The sequence below is a fragment of the Polychytrium aggregatum genome, assembly GCF_025602895.1.
Source record: "Polychytrium aggregatum strain JEL109 chromosome Unknown BJ171scaffold_4, whole genome shotgun sequence".
Lineage (NCBI taxonomy): Eukaryota > Fungi > Chytridiomycota > Chytridiomycetes > Polychytriales > Polychytrium > Polychytrium aggregatum.
This window is the reverse complement of record NW_026516206.1, coordinates 655,722-673,367: the sequence shown is the minus strand read 5'-3', so window position 1 is coordinate 673,367 and position 17,646 is coordinate 655,722. Positions and strand designations below refer to the sequence as shown.

General features: G+C 57.9%; 6 protein-coding genes across 6 annotated transcripts; 5 read left to right on the top strand and 1 right to left on the bottom strand.

Moving 5' to 3' along the window:
- Window positions 1-765: 765 nt before the first annotated feature.
- Window positions 766-1,869, top strand: BJ171DRAFT_577708 (uncharacterized protein; the record flags this gene model as incomplete). The annotated part of the gene is made up of 2 exons (XM_053113832.1): window positions 766-1,185; window positions 1,708-1,869. The coding sequence occupies 2 exons, from the start codon at window positions 766-768 to the stop codon at window positions 1,867-1,869; spliced, it is 582 nt and encodes a 193-aa protein (XP_052970687.1).
- Window positions 1,870-2,788: 919 nt separating this feature from the next.
- BJ171DRAFT_489506 (uncharacterized protein) lies at window positions 2,789-3,603 on the top strand. The gene has a single exon (XM_053109494.1). The coding sequence runs from the start codon at window positions 2,993-2,995 to the stop codon at window positions 3,488-3,490; it is 498 nt and encodes a 165-aa protein (XP_052970686.1). The 5' UTR covers window positions 2,789-2,992; the 3' UTR covers window positions 3,491-3,603.
- Window positions 3,604-3,935: 332 nt separating this feature from the next.
- BJ171DRAFT_489505 (uncharacterized protein) lies at window positions 3,936-6,151 on the top strand. The gene is made up of 4 exons (XM_053109493.1): window positions 3,936-4,362; window positions 4,588-4,644; window positions 4,804-4,932; window positions 5,120-6,151. The coding sequence occupies exons 1-4, from the start codon at window positions 3,954-3,956 to the stop codon at window positions 5,671-5,673; spliced, it is 1,149 nt and encodes a 382-aa protein (XP_052970685.1). The 5' UTR covers window positions 3,936-3,953; the 3' UTR covers window positions 5,674-6,151.
- A 425-nt stretch (window positions 6,152-6,576) lies between these two features.
- On the top strand, window positions 6,577-9,076 carry BJ171DRAFT_489503 (uncharacterized protein). The gene is made up of 6 exons (XM_053109492.1): window positions 6,577-7,156; window positions 7,365-7,512; window positions 7,697-8,013; window positions 8,134-8,248; window positions 8,338-8,476; window positions 8,598-9,076. The coding sequence occupies exons 1-6, from the start codon at window positions 6,941-6,943 to the stop codon at window positions 8,623-8,625; spliced, it is 963 nt and encodes a 320-aa protein (XP_052970684.1). The 5' UTR covers window positions 6,577-6,940; the 3' UTR covers window positions 8,626-9,076.
- On the bottom strand, window positions 9,077-14,196 carry BJ171DRAFT_489499 (uncharacterized protein). Its single transcript, XM_053109491.1, has 17 exons — window positions 13,746-14,196; window positions 13,376-13,507; window positions 13,170-13,265; window positions 13,025-13,059; window positions 12,765-12,913; window positions 12,471-12,546; window positions 12,263-12,292; window positions 12,113-12,172; window positions 11,907-11,961; window positions 11,568-11,745; window positions 11,215-11,389; window positions 10,917-11,089; window positions 10,462-10,786; window positions 10,145-10,369; window positions 9,885-9,976; window positions 9,688-9,756; window positions 9,077-9,501 (listed from the first exon to the last, which is right to left on the bottom strand). Exons 1-17 carry the CDS (start codon window positions 14,051-14,053, stop codon window positions 9,127-9,129), a joined length of 2,553 nt encoding a protein of 850 aa, XP_052970683.1. The 5' UTR covers window positions 14,054-14,196; the 3' UTR covers window positions 9,077-9,126.
- An 848-nt stretch (window positions 14,197-15,044) lies between these two features.
- Window positions 15,045-17,646, top strand: BJ171DRAFT_595729 (uncharacterized protein; the record flags this gene model as incomplete). The annotated part of the gene is made up of 3 exons (XM_053114623.1): window positions 15,045-16,338; window positions 16,411-17,487; window positions 17,629-17,646. Exons 1-3 carry the CDS (start codon window positions 15,076-15,078, stop codon window positions 17,644-17,646), a joined length of 2,358 nt encoding a protein of 785 aa, XP_052970682.1. The 5' UTR covers window positions 15,045-15,075.

Sequence of the window (17,646 nt, the reverse complement as noted above, 5' to 3'; positions counted from 1 at the left end):
CACGCAGAGAGCGCACCGAGAGCGCACAGATTGTACACATATTGCACACAGATTGCACACAGAGTGCCGGGTGCCCGTGTCGCACAGACGCGTCGGCCCCGCCCGGCAGCTCAGCGGGCACAGGCGCGCAACAGTCCTGAGCAGCCGCCGCCACTCTCGCCGAGACGGGCGCCGCCCTCTCGCCCGCGGCCTCGCTCGCCGCTGCATCGATTTCTGGTCGCCTCTGCCCTGCGTGCTCTCTTGCCGCCTTTTGCACCCGTCGTCTTCTGCCTCTGTGTTTGCCTGGGCATCCGTCTCTCCCTCTTCCCAGGCCCGTCCACTTGCCCGTCCAGCAGGTAACTTGCCCCTCCACCGAGGCTGCTGCAGACCCTGCTCCTGTCGTCTGTCTCTGTCTCCCCCCTACAGCATCCACCGGCCCCTCTGGCTTGGCTCAGCCTTTCCTTTTCCTTACCCTTTTCATCGCCTATTTCGGTCTCTCGGCAGCCGGGACTCGCCCGACTCGCAGCCTGTATGTCGTCTGCTCCTCGCTTGCGCGGCAGTACCCAGGCACAGTCTGTGGCAGATCTGCCTGCCAGCCCCTCTTGCCTTTGCTGCCCTCCTCGTTCTGGCCCATCCCCTCAACCTTTTAACTCATCCGCGCTTTGCGATCTCTTCCCATCCGGAATGTTACCCCCGCCTCCCGGCAGCTCAACCGCAGCTCGGCCACTAGCAAATCTATAGAAAACAACCCCCCCCCCACAACAGCAACAACAACAATCAGAACCCATGGATTCATACTACATCTCCCTGGCCGGTGGTTTTGCCGGCGTCGTCTTGGTCGTGGTCGGATTGGCTGTGGCGGTCCACAAGGCAGCCCAGACCGATGCGCATTCAAAGTCCAAGGGCGATCTCGAGTTTGCCTCGAAGCGCCTCTCGATTGTCACCCCCGAGGTGCCTGTTCTCCCGCCCATCCTGATCGACAGCACCGACATCACCCTCAAGCGAAAGAACCGCGAGTCTGTCCGCTCCTCCCGATCGTCCCGACTCTTTATGGGCCCCGAGCCCTCGCCCCGATTCGCCTCCCTCCCCGAGAACGCCACCCCCGTCGACAAGCGATCCAGCGTCACCCCCAAGCTTTCGGCCAGAAAGCTGTCGCAATTTTCCTATGCCCCTCGAAAGCCCGACGAGCTGGCCCTCCGCATTGGCGTAAGTCACATTGCCGTCGCTTTGTTCTCCAGCTTTGCTCTGCCGCTCATGACAGGAAATCCCAAGAGGAGGCAGCCGTGCATTGTGGCGTCGCTGAGCATGTGGCATCAATGCAAGGAAGCAGCAAGGAAGCACCAAAGTCAGTGGCAAAGCGATCGCTGTGGCAGTTCCTTCGGAGGGTATCATCCAGAATCATCATCATCATCATCATCCAGAATCATCATCATCATCATCATACAGAATCATCATCATCATACAGAATCACCATCGCCATCATGACCAGCGAACCAATCGCCGGACTCTGGATCCTCAGCCACAACCAGGATTCATGCGGACCCTGTGACGATGCACAGACGCTGTGTTGTCCCGTCGCATATCTCTCAGCTCTCTCTCGGGCGTCTGCAGCATCGGCGGCATGTGTTGCTGGCTGCGGTGACGACCCTGAGACGCTCAGGTCGCTGTGTGTCCAATGCTGACCATGGATTCGCATCCATCTCCCCTTGCCTTGTTGCACATCTGCAGGACCCCGTCTCGATCTACCAGAGCTATCCCGATGGCTGGTGTCTCGGCATGAACTGGCGCTCCGGCTTCTCGGGAGTGTTCCCCCTGTCCTACGTCGATCCCGACACCGCCCCGGCCTTTTCTTCCCCTGTCTCGCCCAGCACTCTCGAGACGCGCTTCTAGATCGCCGCACCGCTCTTGCAGGGCAGTTTGAGCCGCAACCTCGATCGCCCAGCCACTCGACCCTACCAATCGATCAATCGACCAACCGACCACACAGCCTTTCTCTCTCCCTCTCTCGCAGCTGAAAGAGACGGCTTGCATGCAAGATAGAATCGCACAACTTCACTGAGGCAACAAATAAACAGCGTGGATGACGACAATGACAGCAGCAGCAGCAAAAATGCCGATTCAGCTACAGCCGAATAGTGGTTTCATGTCCGTTGCATGTTTTTGATTCTAAAAGACCCTGTTTATGATATTTCCCACCCCTGTTTTCATGACACCTCCCGTGCCGCTTTCGTTCTTATTTCTTCTTTCTTTCTTTCTTTCTTCCGAATCTCTTTCGTTTCTCTTTGGACTTGACTCATCGTCTTTGATCCTCTCACACATCTTCCCTCTCCTGGATGCGAAAGCGAGCCTGTTTGTAAGCTAGATTTTGCCTTTTCTTTTTCTGTTTTTCTCTTTTTCACTCTTTCCTCCTCTTTCCATCCTGCTGTGTTTCTGTCTTCCGGCTCTCTACCTTTGTCTTCGTCGTTGTCCCAGTTTGGACGACCTGTTGTTCATGGTCCAGAGAACCCCGCTGTTCCTCTCCTCCTCCTCCCCTCCTTCCCCTTGCCTATTCATCCTATGCTCTAATTGCTCTTCTCATTCTCGACTGCCCGGGGAGGCCTTTTGCCTCCCTTGGACAGCCCTTTGTCCTCCTCGTTACCTGTTCGCTCGATTCGGAAGTCGGGAATGAAAACAATACAGGATACTCTGTCAATTTCACGAGCAGGGCACTGGCCGGGTGTCGAGGTTTGCCAGACGCCGCCCCCTCTGTGGTGAGAAGGCCATTTTGCAGGCGGTTCGTTCGGCAGCATCGCGATTGTGTTGGAATGCAGCGATCCCCCAGATCAAACCCAGAAACGCGCAGCCCCAAGCCACGCCGTCCCAGCCCCGATCTCTGGTTCCGTCTCCGTGCTCTGCATCTTCATCCACATCCACATCCACATCTGCATCCACGTCTGCATCCACATCTGCATCTGCACCTGTGCTGGCGGATCGCTCGCTCCAATCCAGAACACACCCCACGGAACTGCCCGACATGACGCAAGACTGGGTCTGCCCCGAGTGCGAACAGGAAAACACAGCCGAGGACCCCGAGTGCATCGCCTGTGGCCAAGCCAAGGCAGTCTCGCCCTATGCCGGCTTCCAGATCGGCCTGGTCGTGGCGACGGAAGCCATTCCCAAGACCAAGCTTCGGCAGCTCAAGATCAAGCTCACGGACGAAGACCTTGATCTCGACGACGACAGCGTCGACTCGTCCAAGTTAGTGACGATCGTGACGAACGCCAAGAACGTCGACAAGGTCGGGCTCAAGGTCGTAGTGGCGACGATCGGCACAACCGTGACGGTCGACGGCGAGGAGGTGGTCGTCAAGAAGGCCACCGTTGGCGGACGCAAGTCCGAGGGAATGCTCTGCGATGGGCCGATGCTCCGATGGAAGGGCGGTGGTGCCGGAGCGGCCGTGGTGCTGTCGGGCGACGAGTTTGTCGTTGGCAGCGAACCCCCAGCCGCCCGTCCCCGAGCCGACGCGGCCTGAAGGATAGCAATATACACCCGGATTGCCTGGATGGACGGGCAGCGCGCCTGGCGCTGGCTGCGATCCTTCTCGCCCTGGCGTGCAGCAGCCCTCTTCGTCCACGGTATGCAATACCCTTCGTCCCGCCCATGCTTGTTTATTCGCATCGCCAAGCAGCCGATGCGTGTCGGCCTTTGCCTATGTGACAAGAGCAAGCTCTTGGCAGCCAGGACGAGAGCAAGGCCAATGTCTCGGCATCTGGAGGGGCACTGTCGAGGATGCGGGTCTGTGGGGTCGGGTGGAACGGGTCCGCGTGGTGGCCGTGTCTGCGTCTCGGTGGTGCATCTCGGCGGTGCGTCTCGGCGGCGTCTCGGTGCTGCCTCTGGCGCTCTCGCCGCCCTCGCTCCTCGCCTCCCCCCGTCCATACATCCCGCCCGGGGGCGGTGCCTGCCAAGCCGCTGCACCGTGTCCGTGGCTGTGAACCATGTCCCGCCGCTGCCGTGCCCTTTTAATCCTCGTCTTTTCACCTCCTTCGCCTTCTTCTGCTCGTTCCCGTCGCCCACCGATCCAGCCGCTCGTCTGTCTGTCGACACTTCCCCCCCCCTCCAGACCCAGCTCTTCCCAGCCCCGCCCCATACACAAACCTCTACTGGCTCCGTCCCACACTAGCTCGCCCAGAATGAAGCTGCTGCATTTTGCTGCCCTGCTCGTTGCTTGTCTGAGCCTGGTCTGCGCCGCCCCGTCGGCCTCCAGCGACCTCTCCAAGCGCTCTGACTCGTTCAACCTGGCCTTCGGCAGCCGGTTCGGCAACCCCCAGGGCGTCTCCTTTGCCTCTCCCCCTGGCAACTCCGTCCCGTACCATCAGCCCACCAACTTGAACGCCGTTTCCTCCGGTAAGCGCCGCGCCTGGTTCTCTCTCTCTTTCTCCGCCACCGATAAGCAGCACGCCACGAGATCATCGTCTGCGGCTGCATATCGTCTTCGGAGATCTGCACACGTCTATGCTCTGGTTGATCATCATCCGTCCAGGTGGCCTGGACGAGCGTTGTCCCCTCTGGACCCTACATCTGGATCTGCAGCCGCCACTGATCAGTCTCGTCTGCGTCCCTTGTCTCCAGCCGATAGCACCATCTTCAGCAACACCACCACCAGCGCCATCACCCACCCCGTCTCGAGTAAGCAGCCAGTCCCATCCAGTGTTTTCTGCGATCTTGCTCCTCCGTGGCCTCATGCGCCTGCGTATACCCTATATTGATCCTGGCTCTGCCATGCTTCATCCCACCTCACCGCACCTCACCTCACCGCACCTCACCGCGCCACACCGATCTATCCAGCCTTCGAGTCCCTCAACATCCAGAGCGGTATCCTGGCTGCTCTCCTGATTGCCTCTGGTGTCGTCCTGGTCTTTTTCGGCCACCGAGTCTTCCCTATCATCCTGGCCATCAGTGGCTTCTACACCGGTGGTATGTATCTGTGCTCCTGCGGCGTGATCCTCGCGAGGCCCCTGTGTATGCTGCCAACGACCCGGCTGTATCGCTGCGGTTTGCTGTGACAGCAGCGAGCAAGTCTCCCGCCTGCACCCAGCGGGCGCCGTTGCGGTTTCTCGGTGCATTCAAGCATCTCACGCCTGCCTTTCTCGCCCGCCACCAGTCGTCGTTGCCCTGCTTATCCTCACCGGAATTGAGATGAACAACCCCACCATCTACGGTACCCACCGCGACATCATCTTCCTGATCGTTTGCGCCATCTCGGGTATCATCTTTGCCCTCCTCTTCCGCTGCGTCATCAAGCTCGGCTTGTTTGCCGTCGGCGCCCTGCTCGGCCTCGTCCTCGCCATGATCGTCATCACCCTGCTTCCCCAGAGCATCACCCCCAACGAGCTCTGGAACAAGATCATCCTCGGTGTGTCAATGCTCGTCTTTGGCATTGCTGCCCTCTTTGCCGAGAAGCCTGTCTTTATCCTGGCCACGTCCTTTGCCGGCGCCTACGCCGTCGCCTTCGGTGTTGATGTCTTTGCCCGCACCGGCTTCAAGGAGACCACGATTGCCTTCTTCAACGGCGGTGGCTTCCCTCCCTCGACCGCGGCCGTCTACGGCTTCCTTGCCGGCACCGTCGTCCTGGGCCTGGTTGGCACCTTCATCCAGTTCTCGCAGCGCGACCGACACGGTTACCACCGATTCCGTGGCGACAACGAGAAGAACTAGACGGAGACAGCAGCTGGCTTCGGCACACTCCTCCCTCTACACATCACCCTCGCTCGATAGCGCCGTTTGTGGGCGGGGGCTTCACTCCACCCAAATTTTCCCATTGACATTGCCCGCAAGCCTTGTGTTGTGATCTTTTGATGTTCGCAACTTCCCCGCCTCCTCCTTTTGTACTTTGATTTGTTCTTTCCCCACACGCACCGTGACACTTGTCCATCATTCAGTTTTGATCGCTTCACATGCTCCGCCACGCTTGCCAGATCGTTGGCGTGTGTGTCTTCCCAGACGACATTGCGGGGGCGCCATTGTGTAATATTAAGCCGGACATTGACCTGGACGGCGTTGACGAGTGTTATGTGGGTTGCCAAACGGGCTATCATCGAGAGGCGCGGCTCGCTGGTGGCGTCGACTGGCCTGGATCTGAATCTGGAATCTGAATCTGGCCTGAATCTGGCCTGAATCTGGCCTGAATCTGGCCTGAATCTGGATCTGGATCCTGAATCCACATCGACGCCCGTGATGTTTGCGTGATGCTGGTCGAGTCGCGATGTCTGTTCCCAGCCCGCTGTTGCCAGGGCGGATGGCCGCGCACACGGGCCCGCCGCTGATTGGACACGCGACGCGGCGCGCGGAGCCAGTGGGGGCAGGCGTGGCGACACGTGTCGCTGTGGCTGCATTTGTCATCGGCGCACAGCGACAACGGCGGGGGTGGCTGGATGCTGTTCCAGGGACGACACTCACAGGACAACGGCGCTGCAGCGCCACAGCACTGTCGGCGCGGCGTGGGGTTGACATCCGGGCGGGTGTTTCATTTCAAAGCGATGCTGCTCACGGGGCCGTTCGGTTGATACTTGGTTGGGCTTGATTGTTAGGACTGCCCGGATGGGCGGGGGCGTCGGTGCTGTCGGTGCTGTCGGTGCTGTCGATGCCGCCGACAGCGGCGGTCGGGTGCTGCATATCGCCCGGGAATGGCATCCGGTGCGGTCGCCGCGCTGTGATTTCAAACCTCGCCCGGCCGGCTTGCCTGGGGCGAGGGGCGCTTGTGGTCCCTTGGCGGATCGGCCTTGTCGGGCCATGCCCGTTTTTTTCTCACCGGCCCCCATCGGAGTATAAATCCCTCGCAGCACCGCTCCCGCCGTTGTCGTTCTCACCCTGTCGCCACGACGCTGTCTTCGTCTTCCTGTTGCTACTACTGTTGCTGCCACCAGCCGTGCCCGCTGCCCGTTGAACCCCTCGCCCCGCAATTCAACCCCAACGCCAAGATACCATGACCCTCGATCTGTCCAAAGTCTCTGATCCCTCCGTCCAGTTCCTGGCCACTGGTCGCGGCGCGGCCGGTCTCGCTGCCAACCGGCCGCTGCCCAGTCCCGTCCCTGGGTCGCCTCTGCTGCTGCCTGTCGGAACCAGTCTGGTTCTCTCGACCGGGAACGGCACCACCAACCTCGGCTCGAACCTGTCCAAGCTCAAAGGCTCTCGTAACGAGGTGAGCTCCGTCTGCATTCCACCGACGCAGCCGCGGGCATGGTGCTGATGGCTGTTCTGACGGTGGTGGTACCCGGTGGTGGTGATGCCCGATGGTGGTGGTGGTGCCTGATGCAATTACGCTGGGTCCGTTGCTCCCACAAGTCCCACCTCAATCTGACTCTGTGCTTCGTTTGCTCGTGCCTGCGGCCCAACCTGAACGTCTTCAGCTCCTCCACAACCTCACTGAAGCCATCCACACAGGCTCCTATGCCCTCGTCGGGCGCACCAACGAAACTCCCGCTGTCGTCATCGGCCATTGGAACCAGTGGAGCTCCTGGAGCAACGATGAGGAGCCTGCCGACATTGACCTGTCAGGTACGCTGTCGGCGTCCATGGATTGCTGAATGTCGACTGATTGCGTCCAATCTGCGTTCAGGGCATCATTCCTAGCTGGTGGCTCATCAGCACAGCTCTTGTCGCCCGCACTGGCACTTGGCCTGTCCCCGACAGCAACGCTTATACTCTCTCCCTCACCCTCTCCCGCTCGCCGTGACTGCAGTCAAGCTGTTTTTCGCCAAAGACGCAACCCCCCAAGACGTGCGAGAGGCCTGCCAATACTACAAGTTCCTGGTCTCACCCTCGTCCTCGATCGATTCGCTCTTTGTCCAGTTCGACACCGGCAAATACGACGAAGAGTCGTCGGATCAAGTCCAGTCGCCCGACAGTGCGACGGATCTCTCGGCCCCGTCGTCCAGCCAGCTGGGCGAGCTGTGGAGGGCACTGGAGACCTGCATCCGTGACCGCGACGTCAAGAGTGTCGGAGTCGCCGGCCTTAACAAGCCCCAACTCGAGAGCTTTTTGCAGACCACAACCGATGTAAGTTGGCTCGAGTTGCGATGGCCTTCCGGTCCCCTAAACCCCGCTCGGCGCGGGAAGGCAGATGTGTCGACCTGACACCCTCGCTCATCACCGACCACATTGCTCCCGCCACCGCAGGTTCTGCCCTCCGCCGTCCAGGTCAACATCTCGAGCTCGCCCCAGGATATCGACGATCTGATTGAATACGCCGAGTCCCAGGGCCTCTCGGTGTATGCCCATCGAGACTCTCTCGGTACGCATTTGCATATGCACTGGCTGCAGTTGCCCGTGAGGTCGCGCTGCAGTCCAAGCTGATGTTTGCTGTTCTCTGCGTGGCTCCAGAGTTCCTGCCCAACACCCACCTCTTCAAGCTCCTGAGCAGCCATGGCGTCATCGCCTCGGATGTAGGGTCGATCCACGTCGGCTGGGTGATCAAGTGCTCTGCCTTTGACCACACCCGGGGCGTTCTGCTGAACAAGGGGTATGTGTCAGCGTGACCGAAGCCTCTCCCAACTCGATGCGGTGTGCCAGTGTCGTCGCAGGCCACATGTTCATCGGCCTTGACCGCAGGACCTGACCGAGATGCATCGTATTTCATCCAGATACCTTGTTGGTGCCAAGGCATGTTAGTTGCCAAATCTCAGCCACCAGCGCCACCGCCACCACCATGAACGCCACCAGCACACCACTGTCAAGACTCAACAGCACCCATCGACGATTGCATGTCCGCACATAAACCATACAAACTATCACAGTACCGATGCGGAGGCCACATCCTCCATCCTTTCCTCGCTCGGACCGGTCGCCTTCCACGCTATGACACACAATATGATCCGCTCGCCGCACCGCACCGCACCGCACCGCATCCGACGAGCCGACGATACGAGGACAACGCTTGCCGCAGAGAGCAGTTCGAGCATGCCGTCTGTTCCGCACACTGCGGGCCAGCGCCAGAGTTACTCGATGGGCCTTTCCCTGCTCTAGCCTGCCGACAGCAGTGACAATGCCAGGCCAGGCCAGACGCCCCGCAGTCGTGCCCTGTATGCTCGGTCCTGATGCCACCAACGCGAATACATAGGATATCCCGCACCTAGAACCACCAGAGCAGACCCTGCCAAGAGCCTTGGTGATTTATTGATTGCCAAGCATGAATGCCTCGAGCTTCTGCCGCCGCTCCTCGCGTAACTGTTGTTTCTGCGCGGCAATGTGGGCCCGAACAAAGCCCAGGTTCTTGCTCTCAGGGAAGCGCAGAAACGCTTTCCACTCGGTCTCGATGGAGACAACGTTGAAGCCGCTGCCGCGATGGAGGAGGCTCTGTCCCGGAGCACTGCTTGCGTTCGTGGTCGTGCTGTTCTTGGCCGACCGCAGTCGCAGCGGAGGCGTGTTCTTGAGGCCATCTGGTGCGCTCACCATCTGTGTGCGACGCTGCGAGTCGGTGATATAGTCTGCTCTGCTGGCAACAAGCGCCAACGAGTCGCTCGACGGAGAGCCATCGTCCTGGAGGCACTGAGCGAATGTTTTCGATGAGAACGAGGTCCGCGAGAACAATATCCACGAGAGTCGTGTCGGCGAGACCAGTGCTCCAGAGTAGGAGGTGCACACAACAGAGACCGATCTGCCTCAGTCCATCAGGGCGACCTCTGTCAGTCTCTCATTCACCCGGCTCCCGAGCCAGGCTACAGCACCGCTTACGTCGACGTCAACATGGCGACAGTATTTGAACATGCGCCCCTTGCCGAGCTGAAGCTTGTCTGGGGTCACCTGTTTTTGTGTTAATGCAGACTTGAGTACCAACAGCACTGCCGGTTGTGCTCTCCCTTCCTCTTCCGCACCCTCAGTTGGCTCCGCAGAGTCAGCAGTGGTTCGCACATCAGCGTCGCGCAGCCTACCAGAATGAACCAGTAGGGATCCAGTACAAAGTAGCAATTGACCGAGGGGTTGATGCCGTCCGAGTACACGCACGATACAAATTTCTTGCCCACTGCGGCCGGCCGGTCGGTCGACCGAGGTTGTCAGAAGGTGGAATCAGATCGGCATCGACAGCGTCGGTCCGGAGCACACCAGTCTGCGACCACACTGCGCTGACCCGCGGATTGAAAAGCCATATTTCAGAGAGCTAGATCAACCTCGAAGCTCGGCGGCAACTCACCCAGATCTACCAGGTCACCAGGCGGGCTCGGGACAGGATCGAGGCGCAGTGGGACGTATGCAGCATCGGGGTCGAACTTGAAGGTCATCTCGCTCAGCACCAGCCACATCTTGATCGACCGGTCAATCATCTCGCCGTTGGTCCAGGTCTCATCGGGCTTGCGGTCGCGTCTGCTGCCCATCGTGAGCAATCGACTGTCCCGAAAGATCCACTGCAGATCCGAGGCTGTGAATCGCGGCAGTGGCAGAGGTCAGAGCGGCATCGCGGTGAAGTCGCCGATGCAGTTCTTACTCCCTCAGCCTCGGCGCCAGTCGTACCCTGGGGCTGGCTGGCCTCAAAGTCAAAGATCTCAGAGAACAGCGAGGCGTCCTGCTGCAGCCACTCGACCAGCTTGTTCGTCCAGGGTTGTCGGATCTCACGCAGCAGCCGCATGTGTTCGTCGAGGAGGGGCTCCGTCTTGAGGCCTGTCGATAGAAGCTCCAGGATGATTTGCACACAGAGCTGAATCTCGATCAGCGGGTGGTTCGACGTGAGCGACACCGATTTGAGATACTCGAGCAACTTGGAGATCAGCTCCGAATGGTACGACGGCACGCTTGAGGATTGGTCGGCAGGGTCGTTGGGCGCATTCATCAAGGCAAGCTGGCCGCCGGCGTCGTCCAAAGCGCAATCCGCACGATCCAGAAAGAAAAACATCAAGTAGGCACCACACAGTGAGCTTGGAGCGTACATGCACAACTCTGCCGCCAGTCCTCCGTGTGCGCTGTCATACCATCAGACTCTTGGACTTGACATGTCGTCTGGGATACAGCTGCGCTGCCTTCAGGATCCGCGGCGACGCATTTGATACCACGATACTGTACACAAACATCAGCGCCAGCAGCGTCGTCCCGCGGACAGCAGAGGGCTCGAGCAGACCCATGATCTTGGTGCGATAGACTTGCGCTGGCTCCCCACGATCAGCCCCACACCGCATCGATCAGCTACAGGCATACACCTCAGCATCCGTGAGCCCATGCACGCCTGCTGCAATGGCGGAGCGTGTACAGCCGGCCACCAACAGCCCTTACCTTCCGACCGCCGCGTTTCTTCCTTGCGCTTCATGGTTGACACCCGGAACAGGCTCTCGGACTCTTTCCAGTCGCGGTCGAGGACGTCCACGAATATTTGCACCACGATCTCGTCTGTCAGTGGTGGGTGGCCGATGGTCACGAGAAAGGTCATGAGGTACAGTGCCTGACGGAGCTGAGTGGACAAAGGCCGAGGGCAAGAGCAGCAGCTGTGTCTGTTAGAGCCGATGCAATGCGCGCTCCATCGAAAGTAAATAGCATCCATCTTCGACTCAGTCCTGAAGCCAACCAAACCGCCAGGCATCACCCCCCCCCCAGATGCATCGCCGTTTTGTGGTCCATCCAGGACTTGCCTTGGTCTCGGAGGCGCCTTGGGACAGATCCAAGAGGAGCTGACGGAGTAAGTGATCCGTGAGTGTCTCGGTCAGGGATTTGCTGATGTATTCTATGTTGAGTAGGAAAATGTCTTGGATGAACAAAAGCTGGTCGGTGATATTGTCATGGATGCTCTCCAGCTTGTATCGATCAGGGCTGTGGGGGTTGGGTTGGGTTCAATAGAGTCAGTGGAGTCAGTGGAGTCAGTGGAGTCAGTGGAGTCAGTGGAGTGAATGAGGGTGGCGAGAATGACGAGTTAGCCCATATTCACTCAACCAGGAACAGCTACAGTATCGGTGGAAGGACCTATAGCTCACATTTCGGCTGCCAGTACTTCGGTGAGGTCTTCGCAGTCCAAAGACAGCCACCGGCCTATACCACAGAACGAGGATAATTAGGGCTCGTTTGTGCAGACAGATATGTCCTGGCTGGTGAAGGTGCTCCAGCAAATGACAGCCCCAACTCTGGGTCCGAAACGAGGTGTGCCAGCCAGCCGCACAGCGAATGCCCTGCTGAAACTAACATAGGGTCGCAAAGTATCGCCTCTTCTCGATAATGAACTGTGTCGCGAGTGAATCATCGGCTAACAAGGAAAGCAAGTGCGTCAGTCATTGACTTTGTCTCTTGGACCGTGGACACACCATGAAACCTATGCGTCGTGGCACCAGCCCACCTTTAAAGACGTTCAGTACGATCGTACGCACTGATGAAGCATGCGCATATCGACGGAATCAGTGGCGACATGTAAGTGGTGCCAGTCCATGGATGGTCAGTAAGGTGGCGAGCGAGAGGTCCGCAGCCACACGCTATCAGTAATCGGTCCGTCGTGGTCACGGCCGCGAAAGCCTGAAAATGGATCCAGGACGATGTCCCATGCCAACCTGCTGTTCGAATCATTGTCTCCTCGTGACGCTGGTGTTTGACGGCCTCCGAAAACAGCGGGAAATCGTTCAAGTGCTGTAGCTGAAGTTAGTGGAAGAGCTTGGATGTTGCCACATTACCTCCAGCCATTCTGGCGAGCGGTTCGCCCATGCGATTCGATAAATGTACCGCCCTCATCCAGAAGCCATCTCTAGCAAAGAGACACCATCCGCGTCCAACGTCCGAGTCGAGCCGCGCACTATCTGCACCGCATGTTCATTCGATGCGGACTCCTTTGGCGATCGTGCCCTTACCTCGTTGTAGAGCAAGCGAATGGTTCGCTCGTCGAGCTTGATCGAGAGATTCTTCAAGAGCGTGATGAAATGATACAGTATCTCCTCGTTAGCCGTGTTGTATTTGATGAGCAGCACGTCGTTGATGTAGTTGTTCGAGAACAGAAAGTCTGGGGAGACGAAAAGGAAGATATGTCCCCATCTCCAGTCAGATGTCGCTCGACTCAGGATTCGGAGCACAGAGCATGTCGAGTTGCGGAGCTGCAGCGTCCTATGCCTACAAAGCATGTGTGTCTGCTTGACGCCTTCGAAGAGCCTGTGGTTTGCAGAGATAAGCATCGTCATCATCGGCGACTCAAGCACACCCGGAGATACCGACCAGCTCGCGATGATTGCGATGGGAACAGGCGGGTTGTGCCATCTTACACATTGTAAAACTTGAGGGTATTCAAGACCACATCGTCATCGTCCGAGTATAGATACCGAATGAGGACAAGATGCACCTTTTCTTCCAGAAAATACCTGGACGACGGGAGAGCGCCCACAAGAGTATGTTGGCACGGGTTGGAGCGGCGCTCTGGGACAATCAACAGCACCGAGGCCCATGTCGGCACGGGAAGGCGAGCGCTTACTCGAACAGATCCCGCTGCTGGTGCGAGTCTGAATAGACCAAGATATCAGCCAGCTCGTTCAGGGCCGCGATGGTGTCGTCTTTCTTGTACGAGCTCTGGGGCTGGTTCTTGCGCAGGACTTGTGCGATGCGTCTGCATGTGTCGGTTGGAGAGAGATGGGGAAGCCGCCATCAGCCGAGAGCCTTCGTAGTTGCAACTTGTTCGGGGGAAGGGAGTGCAAAGGCCGGAATACCCGGCACAAGATTGCGATCCTCTGGAACTGGCAGTGTCCAGCGAGGAGCGGCCAGATCCCTGCCACCAATTCAATCCAGATGCAGGACCAACTCGATCTCCGGGGCCACCGTGGTTCTGAGTTGGAAGCGATACCGACCTCAGATTCTCCATCGAGTATTTCGAGGCTCCGTTTGCCGTGGACGTCCCTGGTAACGACGCTGTCGAGTCTATCACGTCTTGAACAAGGGTCTGCGGCCATCTTCTCCGAGCAAGCTGCGGACTGGATGATGGCGGCGAGACTGAAGTGCCTGCCGGAAGCCCCATGGAAGAGCCAGCAGCGGCTGCAGCTGTGCTGTTCGTTGTGGCGGTCGTAGCAGCGGAGCCGACGGCATTGCTGGCGCTGCTGATGATGGCTTGGAGAGCGTCGGACGGGGCGCTGATGATACGAGACCAGGTGGCATCCATGGCGGAATGTGGGGGCTGTCCTTGGGCTTGCAGGTCGCTGGTCCAGGCAGATGGCAGAGAAGCGCCCTATCGGCAAGGCTCTTGGGCGAGCAGCAAGACGATGTCGGGGCAAGCGGGAGGGGGTTGGAGTGAGGCGAGAGGCGAGGCGAGCAGATTTGGGACATGGGCCAACCCACACTATCAATTTTTTCCGGCCCCCTCGCGGCTGCTCATCTCGGTCACCTGAAAGTCACGTTGGATGTGGCGCAGCAAAAGTTGGAATCCGCCCATGGTCGGTTGACGGCATTTGGTATCGTCGTGAGCCGATTGACGGTGGTGGTGGGCAATTGGTGTGGAGGAATGACCAATTGTATCATTGTTGGAAGCTCCACTCCGATTGCGGACAAGAACCACCACCATCTGAATCTCTCTGGTTGGAAACCTAGTCAAGCGTGGCTGTGTGTCAGCGAGATGACATGATCGTTTGGCTATCAGGCAAGACTCACCTTGACAAGATGTCTTCCCACGACTGATTGAGCGAGCGATGCGTTTCTGGATCTGAATCAAGGACGCCACTGCACAGCATCTCTGCCAGCCCAAAATGCGCTGGTTTTGAGGAAAATTTTTCTTCCCCAAGGGCAGAACTGTCATGAACCGCGTTTCCACGCCCGGTGGATGGTTTCATGGGCGCCCCAACCCGTGTCCTGTTTCCTTGATGTGCAATGTTGGGCAAGGCGCTGACATGAAACCTCCCGGCGGGCGAGGGAAACGTTCGGATCTAATTTCCCCCCGTCGCAGATAACTAATCTCCCTTGTAGTGGAAGAAAAATCTGCGGTGAACAAGGACGGCGTTTAGAGATATAAACGAGGTGCTGTGGCCTCAGAACCAGCACCTCACCTTGCCTCTTGTATCCTGCCCTTAGCCTATTGAATACACTCCCCTTCGTCCTACGACCGTCCGTTCGACTACCATCAGCTGTCTGGTGCCAAAGTCCAGCTCCGTTCCTGACAAGAACCAGCCATCGCTGCTATTTTCTCGCCAGATGGCTCCCAAACGAAAGACACCCCCCGATCCCGACCCGGGATCACCCAATGACTCTCCTGTGGCCAAGAAGTTCACCATCAAATCGTGTCGTGCCTGTGGCCTGACCAACCATGTCAAACCCTTCACCAAGAAGTGTACAGCCAGAGTCGACAGCAGCCCTGCCTCGGTCGCTGAAATGGTCAGCCAAGCACCCAAGGTCCCTGTATGTGCCACGTGCAAGCAAGTGGGTCATGCCAGAAGCAACAGTTCATTGTGTACCAAGAAGAACCCACTCTGGAGCTCTACCTTGCCTGACTGTGGCCCCAACGAGTATGCCAAGGCCGAGTACTCGATCGTCAAGTGCACCCTCGATGCCATCATCAAGAACGATGCCTTGCACGACAAGATCGAGGAGACTGTCCGAGCCATGACTCAAGTGCAGTACGAAGCATCTCGTCTCCTGGAGCTGCATCTCAGGCGGTGCTTGGACGAGGGCATCACCCTCCCCACTGTGTCGTCGAGTGAACCCGCGTTTGTTCGAAAGTGCTTCAATATGGTACAGACAGGAACAGTGGGTGCCAGGACGAACACCCCAGAAGATGACAGGCACATCATCAAGACCTATGACATGTATCGAAGTACATGGAGTGAGACGTGTATCCTGCCTCCAGTGTCCCTCCCAAAGGGCACTGGCTCACAGGTCCTTGGTTTGGCTGTCAAGACCTATGCAGTCAACTGCGAGACACACGTTCTCGATCGGTATTGGTCTCTCCTCCGTCGATACTGCAATCTGGTCCTGATTGCTCCGAAGGATGTCAAACGGCATACACACATCGACGATTGCATGAAGCTGATGGAGAATCCCCTCTCCAAGACACTCCTCGGTGATCTGAAGAAATCCTTCGCCCACCATGCCGACCAGTTGTATGAGCTTCGGTACGAAAGCCACCAGGACCTGTACAAAGTCGTACCAATTCTGGCCAGTGAAGTCTCTCGCCTGACCCACCTGAAGGAGGCCCTCTTCATGGTGGTCTTTCAGAAGATGATCATTCCCAGGCTCGCGAGGGTGACCGATGATCTGAAAGGAGAGCGTGGGCGACTGAACGAGGAGATGTGTCGCGCTATCGAACGAAGGCAGTCGGATAAATACAACACACTCCATACCCAACACGAGGAGGTGGAGAAGCAGATCACCATCAACAGGAAACGGATCAAGCGATTGACCGACCGGCTTGCCCAGACCAAGAAGCGACACAAGGCCCCTCGAGCACAGTGCACCTTGGTCCCGCTCTGCGATGCCCGAGCCAAGTACATCAAGCTCGACACCAAAGCATTGTGGGAGATCCTTGGATAGCAGACTGGCACTGGGCTCAAGTGGGACGACCTGAAGACCAAGGTCAATGACACCACAAAGCAAGAGACCTTCTGGCAGACCAACTTCAAGCTGGATCCGAGACTCTTTGGTGCCAGGGAGAAGGGGAAGCAGCTCTTTGGTTGCGAGATCACCACCGATGGGGTCGGGTGCTCGATCACCACGCTCAGATACAAGATCCTGGAGAAGAAGGACCCTGATGCCAAGCCAGAAACCACAGACAAGGACGACATGACACTCAAGCTCACTCCCGAGAAGAAGATCCAGACCAGGGTCGGTCCCATTGACGACTCTCGGACCACATGGATTGGGATCGACCCTGGAGTGGGATCGATCTTCACCGCTGTCAATCGAGCACCCGGTCAACCATCCATCCAGGAGCAAGACGGTGTCAAGGTGACCAAGGCACAGCGCGCCAACGAGAAGATCGTGTCGTTCTCCAACAAGGAGTACCAGCATCGATGTGGCACCAGCCAGGCGACCAAGTGGATACAGAGCACCCACAAGATCCTTGATCTGCAGAAATGGATGAGCACCACACCGAGTCCCAAGAACCCTGGGGTGGTTTCCTTCCTGCAATACATTCGCCATGTGTTCGATGGAGACATGCTGGAGAAACATCTGTACTTCAGCCTGACTCGGCGACGGCGATTCAAGCGACTCGATCTCCACAGCAAGAGACAGCGCACCGTCCACGAGATGTGCAAGCAAGTCATCGACCAGGCACCAAGGGAGACCGATATTGTGATTGCCTTTGGGAATGCCTCCTGGAAGCAAGGGAAGGGATATGCATCCAGTCCCAGGAGACTCAGGTTTGCCAAGTATTTCGAGCAGTTCCACCACCACCAGAGACGACCACCAGACCGATCCGTCTCCAAGATCCATGTGTGCTCGGTGAACGAGTTCAACACATCCCAGGTGTTCTCACACTGTCGGGAAGCCAAGCGACTCGAGAAGGTCGAGCATCTTGATATCGAGAAGCCACATTATGTACGGAGCTGTGCAAGCTGTCATACGCTGTGGGATCGAGACATCAATGCCTCACGGAACATGATCTCGGTATGCCAGTCGATCATCGCCACAGGAGATCGGCCGGGTGTATTCAAGACTGTGCTCCCGAAACCAACCCAAACAAAGAGATTGCCAACCAAGACGGGAAACAATTTCACGGCTTGCTCACTGGGGCCTACAGTCAGTCAGCGGGTTTCAGATATCTGA

Bases quoted from the DNA above. Each gene is read 5' to 3' on its own strand.
- BJ171DRAFT_489499 (XM_053109491.1), bottom strand. From the start codon at position 14,053: ATGGATGCCACCTGGTCTCGTATCATCAGCGCCCCGTCCGACGCTCTC. The intron at 11,962-12,112 runs GTTAGTTTCAGC...TCTGTGGTATAG, and splicing joins GCGATACTTTGCGACCCTAT to GCCGGTGGCTGTCTTTGGAC. The intron at 11,746-11,906 runs GTGAGCTATAGG...CAACCCCCACAG, and splicing joins GAAGTACTGGCAGCCGAAAT to CCCTGATCGATACAAGCTGG.
- BJ171DRAFT_489505 (XM_053109493.1), top strand. From the start codon at position 3,954: ATGTCCCGCCGCTGCCGTGCCCTTTTAATCCTCGTCTTTTCACCTCCT. The intron at 4,363-4,587 runs GTAAGCGCCGCG...CCTTGTCTCCAG, and splicing joins CTTGAACGCCGTTTCCTCCG to CCGATAGCACCATCTTCAGC. The intron at 4,933-5,119 runs GTATGTATCTGT...GCCCGCCACCAG, and splicing joins CAGTGGCTTCTACACCGGTG to TCGTCGTTGCCCTGCTTATC.
- BJ171DRAFT_489506 (XM_053109494.1), top strand. From the start codon at position 2,993: ATGACGCAAGACTGGGTCTGCCCCGAGTGCGAACAGGAAAACACAGCC.
- BJ171DRAFT_489503 (XM_053109492.1), top strand. From the start codon at position 6,941: ATGACCCTCGATCTGTCCAAAGTCTCTGATCCCTCCGTCCAGTTCCTG. The intron at 8,014-8,133 runs GTAAGTTGGCTC...CCGCCACCGCAG, and splicing joins TTTTGCAGACCACAACCGAT to GTTCTGCCCTCCGCCGTCCA. The intron at 8,477-8,597 runs GTATGTGTCAGC...TATTTCATCCAG, and splicing joins GGCGTTCTGCTGAACAAGGG to ATACCTTGTTGGTGCCAAGG.